At 45.8% G+C, this 12,024-nt stretch overlaps 1 protein-coding gene and 1 pseudogene across 2 annotated transcripts; both read right to left on the bottom strand.

The window, feature by feature from the left end:
* Positions 1–444: 444 nt before the first annotated feature.
* KIR3DL3 (killer cell immunoglobulin like receptor, three Ig domains and long cytoplasmic tail 3) lies at positions 445–7,317 on the bottom strand. Of its 2 annotated transcripts, XM_034986332.1 has the most exons (9): positions 7,241–7,317; positions 7,012–7,044; positions 5,941–6,225; positions 4,390–4,689; positions 2,537–2,836; positions 1,902–1,952; positions 1,067–1,168; positions 689–741; positions 445–591 (listed from the first exon to the last, which is right to left on the bottom strand). In XM_034986332.1, the coding sequence occupies exons 1-9, from the start codon at positions 7,272–7,274 to the stop codon at positions 445–447; spliced, it is 1,305 nt and encodes a 434-aa protein (XP_034842223.1). In that variant the 5' UTR covers positions 7,275–7,317. The 2 variants fall into 2 exon arrangements, with proteins under 2 accessions (XP_034842223.1, XP_034842225.1); XM_034986334.1 differs by lacking the exon at positions 5,941–6,225.
* A 1,829-nt stretch (positions 7,318–9,146) lies between these two features.
* Positions 9,147–9,797, bottom strand: LOC117997998 (annotated as a pseudogene).
* Positions 9,798–12,024: the final 2,227 nt, after the last annotated feature.

Genomic DNA, 12,024 nt, shown 5'->3' with positions numbered 1-12,024 from the left:
TGGAAAGATAGGATTAAATTTCAAACATACAATGTTGAATGAAAGGAGTCAGTCACAAAAATACATACTATATGATTCCATGTAGATGAAATTCAACAATAGCTGGGAAGAAAGATGATTGATGATAGATGATAGATTTATTTATTTGTTTATAGTAACATAGCAACACAAGTCAGAACTTACCCTTGAAAAGAAAAGGTGATTTTGTGGACAATATTGGAAATGTCTGTATCATCGTAATAGCATCCTAGAATGGATGGGGGGCTTTCTAGGGGGTCCTGAGATATTTATCTCATCTTAGGGTGAGAGGAAGATGAAGACTTCTGTCTTCAGATTCCAGCTGTTGTTAGGAGGGGTTTCAGAAAGAGCTATGGCATCCATGGAGAGCCTCCTCAGGGTCTTCCTGCGTGTGCTCTGGGCATAGAATTCATGCCTTGATTGGTCTCAGCATGTTGCGAATTCCATGTACACACTGTCATCATGCAAAGGTTCCTCGGGCCTCCGGGAAGTGGGAGTGGTTTTTTTCTGCATAAAAATGCAATGATCCAACTGTGTGTATATCACCTCCTGTGGGTCTTCTGCTTGAGGGTCCTGCATGATGGGAAATGGTGAGGAGGGTGTGCACACACTTGTGGGGACTAGGAGGAGATGAGATGGCACTGAAGAGAGTGAGCTGAGGACAACCTACCTCCCTGCTCACCATTCTGTCCACCTCAGGCTTTCTGTTCATTATAGCAGCATCTGTAGGGAATAGAAGTCATCAAAAACACTTCAAAGGTTCTCATTTTATAGATACAAATACCAGAGTACAGAGAGGTGCAGCCAATGCCTGGAATTACTGCCAAAAAGTAGAGTCAGAAATTCTACCTCTCTGAAGTTCAGAGACACATCCCATTAATGTCTCCCTTTTCCATTCCATTGATGAGGTTGGGGGCATGGGGGTTCTCTCTAGAAAGCCCTACCTCTGTGGCTCCTGCTTTGAACCAGGAGTCAGCCTGCAAATGGAGGCTCCCCGGCTCCCCCACTCCTCCCAGACAGGCACTGGCCTCTTCTTCCCGAGACTCACTCTCTTTGGCACGGCACCACTGACGAGTGAGGAAGAAAAGAACAGCGAGGAAGATGATGGCCACTAAAGGCCCAGCCAGAACATGCAGATGTATGGGGTTACCTGTAGGAAGATGTGAATCCAATAGAAGCAAATCACGGCAGGCACCCAGCCTGCTGCCATCTTGGTTCCAGCCCCACGAGACCCATTTCAGATCTATGACCTACAGAACTGTAAGATCATTTTAAAAACTGTGTTTTAATGCACTGAGCTTGTGGAAATTTGTTATAGCAGCAGTAAGAAACGAATACATATGGCATATCCAGCACATGGATGTATATATGCACTGGATCAGTGCTTGAATGAATAAATGAAGGAATCATGTATATGCGGGACAGACTGCGTTCTGAGTTCTCTCCCACTCTACTGAGCACATCAGGGTTGCATCCTGACAGACAAGAGCCCATTTATTGGTAAATGGAACTTCTCTAAGCACTGCCTGTCCCTCATCAGCTTCTCCCTTCCTCCCCCCACCCCACCCCTGCCCCCAAGTCCCCACGAATCTTATCTCCACTTAGGAATGGGGACAGAGTAAGCACAGCATTATTCCTGGCCAGGAGATCAGGTTTATTCTCACCCTCCTCTCTTGGAGGAGGTCTCTGCTGCAGAAAATTAGAAGTTAAGAGTCTTCACCGGCCCCATGCTGACCCAAACCCTTCTGCTGTTGTAGAGTCTGGGGATCAGAGAGGGAAGGTTACAAGCCCAAGATCATAGAGCTGGAAGGTGGCTGAGCCAACCCTCAAACCCAAGGCTTCTCTCTGTCAGGTTTCAGGGGTAAAAGGGATCCTTTACTCACCAGTTTTGGGGGTTGGTTTTGTGGATAGGAGGCAACTATTTGAAGAGTTTCCTAAAAAACAAGCTGGGGAAGGGGAGGAAGTGGAACTGACTGTCTTCTACCCACTGAAGCTCCTTGTCATCTAACACTGAGCTCCTGGGACCTCTCTGAATCTCTGGGGCCTTGACTCCCTGAGACTTCAAGCTGCAGAGAGGAGATGGGAGAGGTTGATGATGAAAGGGGCCTCTACTTAAGAGGAGGCTTCTCAATCCTGCCGTAAAGACACCTGTACCACCTGGGAGACCACTCTGTAGGCGTGAGGTGAGGAGGGGCTGCTAAGAAGCGGGTAATGGTGACGGGCCAATGCAACCTCTGATCTCCCCAAACTGAGCCCCTTCTCTCCTGCTCCTGGGTCTGCCCTGACCCCTTTCCATCTTCCTGGGGACACAGACCCCCCAGTTTGGGTTTCCACACAATCCATGCAGGAGGATGATGGAAGTGAGTCCTCAGTCTCTCCCTCCCTGTTTTCTTTATCTATGTTTCTGTCTCCCCAGAACTCCTAAGCATCCCCCCAGTACCAGCAGGATGCCCCTCACATATGGCCTTCAAATCTATCCTGAATCACTGGACGCAGAGCACGTTCTGGGCTTCCTTACCTGTGACAGAAAGGTACAGTGGGTCACTCGGGCCTGACCACTCACAGAGAGAGGGGTTGAAAGAGCCATAGCATCTGTAGGTCCCACCCAGGGCTGGGTGTGCAGGGCCCAGAGTGAAGTCAGCCTGGGATGCACCGCCATGCCTCTGCCCCTTAGCGAGCCAGAGCTCATGGGGCTGCCCATCCCTGGATAGATGGTACACATCAAAGGAAATCTCCGAGCAGCAGGACAAGGTCACGTTCTCTCCTGACCTCACCACGGTGCCTGGCTGGGCCCAGAGAGAAGGTTTCTGGTGTAGACCTGGAGGAAGTGGAGGCAGTTCAGTCAGAGAGGCTCTTCCTTGCTCACTGTGTCCTTCACACCTGGACTAAGAATTCTCTCTCCCTGTTCCCAGAGCCCAAGGCACACTGTGTCCCCTCCTGTCCACCTCTCCTATTGCTTCCTGTCCTTGCCTCCCTCCTGTTCTTTTTTACTTTTGCACTGCCTTACTCTCTCTGCCTCTCCTGGGATCTGTTGGTTTGATCTGCCTTTTCTTTCATTCTGAGTCTCTCATTCTGCCTTGTCACTATCGTTCTGCATTATCTATCTATCATCTATCTATCTATCATCATCATCTATCTATCATCTATTATCTGTCTATCATCTATTATCTATCATCTATCTATCATCTATCATCTATCTATCATCTATCTATCTATCTATCTATCATCATCTATCATCTATTATCTATCTGTCTATCATCTATCTATCATCTATCATCTATCTATCTATCTATCATCTATCATCTATCTATCATCTATCATCTATCTCTCTCTATCTCCCTATCTAGCATCTATCTCCATCACCTTGGTTTCTCTGACTTGCTCTGCTTCTCTGTCCCCAGACCTCTTTTGGGATCTCTGTCACCCACCCCCACATCATCATCTTTCTCTTTGTGCCCCACACTCAGATCTTTTAAGGCTTTTATTTGCCCTCTCCGTCTTTCTCTCTATTTCTCTATTCTTTTTTCTTTCTTTCGTTTTTTGTGTCTCTGAGCCAGTGTCTGTCTGTCTATCCATCTGTCTTTGTCATCCCTCCATTCTGTGTGTGTGTGTTCATGTGCACACATGAATTTCTGTGTCTATTCACATAGAAACTTTCTATGTACATTGAATACATCAACTCTGCTTTCTCTCTGATTGCATCTCTCTGTAGGCTTTGACCTCAGTAATCCTGTAAGATCTGGGGTGACCTTCAACATGGGCCTGAGAAACAGCTTTGGGAACCCATGAAACACGCCACATATAGGAGCTGGTATCTGGCTCCTCCACCTGGGACCATGGTTTCCTGGGGCATATTGTGGCTCAGCTATATGGGATGAAGTCATGTCAGAGTGAACGCAGCATCTGTGGATGCCACATGGAGTGAGGACCAGGGCCCATGGGCCATCAGCCTGAGACAGGCCAGCCTGGCCCTGAAGCCTGGTCACATATGTGGTGTGTCTTTGGATTCTCCTGGTAGAGAAGAGGGTGTGGAGATTTATTGGAAACCATGTTCGAAACTGTCCCAGGTCTCTGAACAAACTCAGAGTAGAAGAGCACCCTGTCTCTGATGTGGGTGTACCCGTCTCTATCTGTCCCTTTGCTCTTTATCTCCATTACTGACTCCCTGTTTCTGCCCCCATCTGTCCTTTATAACAAATGGTTTCTACTGTTGCTCTTCTGTCTTTATCTCTCTTGGTGTAGCTCTCACCAAGGCTGTCTCTCTTCATAAAAACCCACGTTCGTCTCCTTCTTCACCACCTGGGGCTTCCAGGTCTTAGAACATCCTGTCTGCATCCCAAAGAGGATGGGGGCATGTCTGGACAGTCTCACCTGTGATCATGATGTCCAGGGGCCCACTGGGGGCAGACCACTCATGGGAGGAGTGATTGAGAGAGCCGAAGCACCTGTAGGTCCCCGCATGGGCAGCTGTCACAGGACCCATGGAGAAGTTAGCATGGGAGCCCCCATGATGGCGCTGACCAGCAAGGTACAAGGTGTCCTTGGATACCCCCTCTCTGTGAAGAATGAAGCTTTCAAACACGATCTCAGAGCAACAATGCAAGGTCACGTTCCTTCCTGATTTCACCAGGGGACCCGGCTGGGCTAACAGAGAAGGTTTTCTGTAGATTCCTAAGAACATGGATGTTGTAAATTTAGAAGGAGCCACCCTGCCTCGCCCGATTCCCTGTCATCTGAAATGAGCGAGGGTGCCCCTGTGTCTGTCTGTCTCCTTCTTCTGTGTCCTTTTCTGTCTGAATGTCCCCATCGGTCTCTGCCCCTCCTCTGCTGTGTGTCTCTGTGTCTAGCATCAGCGCCAGACTCCATTCCCACTGCACTCATCCTTGGCACTGTCTGTGCTGCACCTGTCTCCCACAGAGTCCTTTTCTGCTTCCTCTGGTGGGGGTGGGAGAGTTGGCATTGCGGGCTGTGTTTCCAGGTTCTCTTATTGACCAATTCCTGCCCTGTGTGACAAATTGGAATCCCTGGTAGGAGGTGGGAATTAAGCAGTAAGGCAGGTACCACAGTAACTTCCAGTGTCCATCCAGCCTGTGACTTGTGGGGAGGGGCACATCTGCTGTGTCTGTGCCTTCTCCATGGTCCCAGCTTCCACAGGACACCGCTGAGGTGGCTCTGGGAACACCACCCCCTCCCTGTCACTGCAGTCTAGTGGTGGCGTCAACATCCCGCTCTTACCTATTGCTGGGTACAGTCTCGCTTCCTCTGTTTCACTTCCTAACTTGTCCTTCACCTGGGTGTCTGTATTGATTGCCTAGCTGTTGTGATAAATTGCTCCTAACATGACGGCTGAAAGAACACAAATTTGTCACTTTACAGTTCTGGATGTCAGAAGTCCAACGTGGGTCTTACGGGCCAGGGCCAAGGAAGGGGTTGACAGGACTGCATTCCTTCCGGAGCCTCAAGGGGACAATTCATGCCTGTGCCTTTTCCCGCTCCTGGGGGCCGCCTGTATTGTTTGTCTTGTGCCTCCTTCCTCCATCATCAGAACTAGCAGTGGCTGGTGGAGTCTTTCTCATGCTGCATGACTCTGAAGCTCATTCTCCTGCTTCCTTCTACCCTTGTAATTGCAGTAAACCCACCTGGATAATCCAGGATAATCTCCCCATGTCAGGGTCACCTGCTTAATAACCTTAATTCCACATTCAACCTTAATTGTCCTGGGACTATTCATAGACTTGGAGTATTATGATATAGACATCATTGGGGGTCGTTATTCTGCCCACCTGCATGAAATGCCCTTTTATGTAAAGTACTTGGGGCAGCTCCTATTGTTCTAATTGGACTGGACTGACACTCCCACCAGGAAACTCTGACTTTAAGATTGGGACAGTGAATAGCCCCTCTAGACAAGTGTTCTCTGACCTGTGACCACAATCACCAGGGGGTCACTGGGTGCTGACCACACAGAGGAGGAGCCAAGATAGGATCCACAACATCTGTAAGTCCCCGCATGTGCTGGGGTTACAGGGCCAATGAGGAAGCTGTTCTGCAATATTGTACTGTGGAGCTTGGAGACGAAGATGCCGTTGTTCTTGTACAGTCTGAATGTGTCAAACTTGTGATGGGAGTGACACCGAAGAGTCACATGCTGTCCTTGAGGAACCATGGGGCTTGGCCAGGCAGATAGGGAGGGCTTGTCCTGACCACCTGGGAGAGGAGGAGGCACAGCATTGGTCTCCCCTCCCCTGGCTCAGAGCCTCCCCTTCTTCCCAGGTCTCTAAGCCTCCTTTCCAAACCCGGGGTGCCCACACCACACAAAGACTCCCCACACCACACAGACATGGCATCTCCTACAACAAACATGTCGGCTGAGAGCTCTGAGTGAGTACTGAACAGTGGGCTCTTACTAGGTGTTGATAATGTAAGTTGTTATGTAAAAGAAGACAAAGTAGACACTGAACAGGAGAGTAATGACTTATGTGTATGCCATAACTTCAGCAAACACATGAAGCACGTTACATGACAGAGCTGCGTCAGAATGTGCTGGAATTCCAGGGGTCCTGGCATGAGGATCGCCCACCTCCGCTGTAGAACATCAGTGGCAGCATCCTGGGGCTCCTACCCTCATGGGTGTGCTGGGGAACTTGAGTGGTTGTCCCGACCTCAGACAGTCTGTTGTTCCCGACACAGCTTGCATCCCCTGATCTACAGACAGCACCAGTTCCTCCCAGACACCCTAGCTCTGAGCAGCAGTGTCCTCCAGATGACTTTAGAGCCTGTCTCAGCCAAGGGGAAGGAGGTCTAAGGAGGGTCTCTGGACCAGAATTGGGGCTAGGGTTTCCCTGGGCCCCCACTTTCTAGTTCACAAGAGACTCACCCACAAGGCCTCCCACAGTCAACCCATCACCCAACCTCCTGTGCCATCTGCCTTCTTGTTATAGGAATTCTCTTATTCTGAGTAGATACAGCCCAGGGTTTGGGGAAAGGACTCACCCACTTGTGCCCAGATCCTCTGGATGAGGAACACTGGAAAGAAAGACTCATGATGGATGGCCCATCTTCATAGAAGACTTGCCTCCCCCACTCCTTCCCGCACCTGGCCTGAGCTTCACCATCAAGGTCTGCTTTACCCCCATGGAATGTTCTGCTGTGGGGAGACCCAACCTTCCAGGCCAATATTTCCACCATGTATTCCCTCCCTTCATCCCCTTCTGGGACTCACCCAGACTTGTGAGGCTGATGACCATAGGTGACATGGCGCTGCTTCTGCTGAACAGAGTTGACAAGTACACAGGATGTCGTGAAATGGGGCCCAGCTCACATTCATAAGATGACCGCAGTAAGGGAAGGTGACGCATAGAGGCTCTTTTTACTCTGCATATAGGTGGGTGTGGGGGCTCAGCTGAGGCTAAAATCAAGCTTCCTGGAAATTGTTTAGACTGTAACTGTTGTGTTGCATTCATTTACTGTGGTCAGACTTAACCAATTGAGCCACCCAGGCGCCCTACTGTGGTCAGACTTGAACACATCCCAGACACAATCCCTCATACTCAGAAAGATGAAATGATAGTAGTTTTTCTTTTAATCCAAGCCTCAAAATCTTCATATGTAATATGCAACATATCTAGTAGATACTATTATAAAAATAATTAGAAAGTATAAATCAAAATTATTTTCTAAGCTGATATTTCTAGTATTGAGTAAATACTTGTTAAAAATTATTTAATTTCCCTGTGGAAGGATTATGCAGTTATTTAGAATCATAGAATTTCATCTTATTAGCAAAGAACAATGCATGTATGGATCTTATGGTTTTACCTGAAATTCATCTTACGACCCAGGAATTCAAACTCAAAATTTATCTGTCTGTGTCTATCTGTATATATCTATATATCGCAATTTTATATAAATATAAATATCCATTAATATAATGCTATAGGAAATTCACTTTTTTTAATAAAAATTTTTTTTAAAGATTTTATTTATTTATTTGAGAGAGAGAGAGAATGAGAGACAGAGAGCATGAGAGGGAGGAGGGTCAGAGGGAGAAGCAGACTCCCCGCTGAGCAGGGAGCCCGATGCGGGACTCGATCCCGGGACTCCAGGATCATGACCTGAGCCGAAGGCAGTCTCTTAACCAACTGAGCCACCCAGGCGCCCGGAAATTCACTTTCTAACAGCCAATTAAGAATATCAAAAAACTCACCCCAAAACATTTTATGAAGAAAAACCCAAAATAGTAACACCTTCCAACTTAAAACAAGAAGATGGCAATGACCACGTAACATAATCTACCTACATATTTTGCCCTTATCCCATCTCCTTCTTTAACCCCACGTCTTGAAATTTGTAGGAAATTTTCCACTATGCATTATAAATACAGTTTGAAAGTGCTTATCTCTCCTTGTAAAATATGTAATTGTAATAAATATAAAATATATGTTTGTACACACATACATACATGTATGCACCCACATATACAGTTGTTTCAGATTTTTAAAATTATCAGCTTTTGCATCTTTTTTATTATGTTCAGTTAGCCAACATATAGTACATCATTAGTTTTTTAATTTAATTTAATTTTATTATGTTAGTCATCATACAATACATCATTAGTTTTTGATGTAGTGATCCATGACATCATTAGTTTTTGATATAGTGTTCAACGATTCATTAGTTGTGTATAACACCCACTGCTCATCACAACATGTGCCCTCTTTTTTGTACTTCAACTTATATTGCTATGATACACACATATCAATTTTTTATAGTTCCATTTCATTGTTTTGGACTGCAGTATAATATTTCTTGCATGAGTATATCAACATGTATTTATCTGTTCTCATTATTATAGATATCTGGCTAACATGAGTATCTGGACAATATGGGTGGTACAGATATTTTAACAATGGTATTCTTCTAACCCATAAACATGGGACATCTTTCCATTTGTTTGTGTCTTCTTCATTTTCTTTCATCAAAGTCTTATAATTTTCAGAGTATAGCTTTTACTAAAGTCTTCGGTTAAATTTATTCCCAAATATGTTATTATCTTGACGTTATTGTAAATAAAATATTTTTCTTTTTGCCCCCCACATCAACATAGCTTTTATTGTATCTTTAAAATATCACAAATAAGTCTGAAAAATCATCCGGCATCTATCTGTTTCTGTAGCTGGACAACTTAGATCTTGTTCGTCAGCCTGCTGAACTGTTCCTTTTTCAGAAACATAGATACCATCCAAAATTTTTTTGGTAATACTTATTTTTTTGTTTATTTTTAACTGTTGTGGCTTGCTGAATCAAAGCAGCTGAATTTGATACAAGTTCAATGTCATTTCCTTCAAGAATTAACTCATCTTTCTGGGCTTGAGATACTGAACAAGCAACACCTGGCCTCACCCAAACCCTGCGGATATATTTTTCACCCAAGAAATTTTGGATTTTGATAGGAAAACGATTCTCCTGAATAGCAACATTGACGGGGGAAGTGAGCATACAGCTACCTAATCTTGTTATAGAAGTCCCTTTAATTTCCTTGACCATGTTCTGTATGTGACTACAGATAGTGCAAACAGTAGCCAGTTCTTTTCTATTTCCCCACCATCTGTCAACTAGGCCTCTTCTTTTTCTTTCCTGGGAGACTGAGTTCTACACTGATGTATTGAGTCCCTCCACAGGGTTCCTCTGGGGCCCTTCACAATAACAGTGTATCCCTTCAGAGTGATGTCGACATTTTCTGGAATGTCAATAGTCTGATTACTGAGAATGGTCTTCATTCTCACAGTAGATGAGCCGAAATTGTTTTCTTTATTTCTTTTTCAAATATTGTGTCATTGGTGTATAGAAATGGACCTGTTTTCTGTATGTTGACTTTTTATCCTGCAAATTTGCTGAGTTTGTAGATTAGTTCTAAAGATGTTTGGTGGAGTCTTTAAGATTTTCTCTATATAACAGCATATAATCTGCAAACCAAGACCATTTTACTTCTTTCTTTGTGATCTGGATGTCTTTTTATTTCTTTTTCTTGTCTGATTGCTGTGGCCAGGACTTCCAGTACCATGTTGAATAGGAGTGGTGAGAGTGGACATCCTCATCTTGTTCCTGATCTTAGAGGAAAAGCTTTCAGGTATTTGCTATTGAGTATGATGCTAACTGTGCGTTTGTCATAGATAGCCTTTATTGTGTTCCTTCTATACCCAATTTGTTGAGAGTTTTTATCATGAAAGGATGTTGTGTTTTTTCAAACGCATTTTTCTGCATCTATTGAGATGATTATGTGATTTTTATCATTCATTTTATTAATATGATGTTTCACATTTGTTGATTGTGTATGTTGAACCATCCTCGTGTCCCATGGATAAATCCCACTTGATCACGGTGCATGATCCTTTTGATGTGTCATTGAATTTGGATGCCTAATATTGTGTTCAGAATTTTTGCACCTATAATTCATCAGGAATAGTGGTCTGTGATTTTATTTTCTTGCATTGTGCTTATCTGGCTTTGATATCAGGGTAGTGCTCATCTCATAAAATTAGCTTAGGAGTTCCTTCCTTTTCAGTTATTTGGAAGGGTTGGAGAAGAATCAGCATTAATTTTTCTTTAAATGTGTGGTAGAATTCTCCAGGGAAACCATCTTGTCCTGGTCTTTGGGACAGGTGTGCTGGGAGGTTTGTGGTTCTGATTCAATCTCCTTAGTCATTATTAGTCTGTTCAGATTTTCTATTTCTTCCTGATTTAGTCTTGATAGATTGTATGTCTACAATAAGTTATCCATTTTTTCCAGATTGTCTGGTTTGTTGGTGTTTAACTGTTCATAGCAGTCTCTTACGATCCTAGGCATTTCTGTGGTATCAGTTGTAACATCTCCTCTTTCATTTCTGGTTTTACTTATTTGTGTCCTCTCATTTTTTTCTGAGATGGTCTAGCTAAAGTTTTGTCAGTTTTGTTTATCTTTTGAGAAACTTTCCTTCTGCCAACTTTGGGAAGTCTTTCTCCTGCAGGTGGGGGCACACTGGCTCTTGACCCTGGGGCTAGTGGTGCACAGTGCCAAGTGCAGGGGTGTGTGATGTCACTAGATCCAGGGGGATGTCATGTGTCCTTTTTGGCTCACAGTACGTGGGTCCACAGCATCCACACCAGCGTGGTCCTTGGCAAGCACTGTAGGGGATCTAGAGGCTACAAGGGCTGGTGTGATCATAAGCAGTGCCTCCAGGCCCAGTAGCTAGGGACCAGGGAAGGCAGCAGGGGTGGCTGGAGCTGGTGGCGTGCACACACTCAGCTGCAGAGACTCTGGCTGTATGTACATTCTTCCCCTGGGCATGCACACTGCAGGGAAGCCAGTGACAGGGTTGGGCTTGGGTATGCAAGTACACAGCTAGAGGGGTTAGCCACAGGCAGGCACAGTGGTGTTGGCCAGTGACAGAGGCAGGGCCTGATCCAGGTCTGCCAGCAGCTGTATGGGCCCTGGCTGTCAGTGTGCTCTCTCGACAGGTATGCATACTGCAGTGCAGCTTGGTGATAGGAGTTAGACCCGTGACATGCAGGTGCACAGCTGGAGGGGCTAACCCTGATTGTGGGCATGGTGGTGGGGTTAGCTAGGGAGGCCCTGGCTGGTGTCTTGTTCTCACACAGCTACGGACGCCTGAGTTGGCTGCTAGTGTGGCTCCTGGGCACCGGTGGGGGTGGGGAGGGACTCTGGAGGCTGGCATCAGTGAATGCGAACACCCGTAGGGTGAAAGCTGGCAAGACCAGCTTATACACACATCTTGCATTGCATTGAATGAAAGCTTGCATTCATCGGTGGTGCAATCTGCTGAGTTTTCTGCAGACCTGGCCTCTGTGAACCAGGATTGCTATTAACATAGCCTCTGCTTTTCTTCCTTGCTCCTAGCTGGCTCAGAGCTCTCAGCCTTGCCAGTCTGGAGCGGGGGTCACATCCAAGTGGGACCTTTGCACAGTACCCCAGAGGTGGGAGAAGCTGGCCAGTCAGCCTCTCCCACC

Source organism: Mirounga leonina, unplaced genomic scaffold (genome assembly GCF_011800145.1).
Source record: "Mirounga leonina isolate KUSES-001 unplaced genomic scaffold, KU_Mleo_1.0 Mir_376, whole genome shotgun sequence".
Taxonomy (NCBI): domain Eukaryota; kingdom Metazoa; phylum Chordata; class Mammalia; order Carnivora; family Phocidae; genus Mirounga; species Mirounga leonina.
This window is presented reverse-complemented; position numbering and strand designations above follow the sequence as displayed.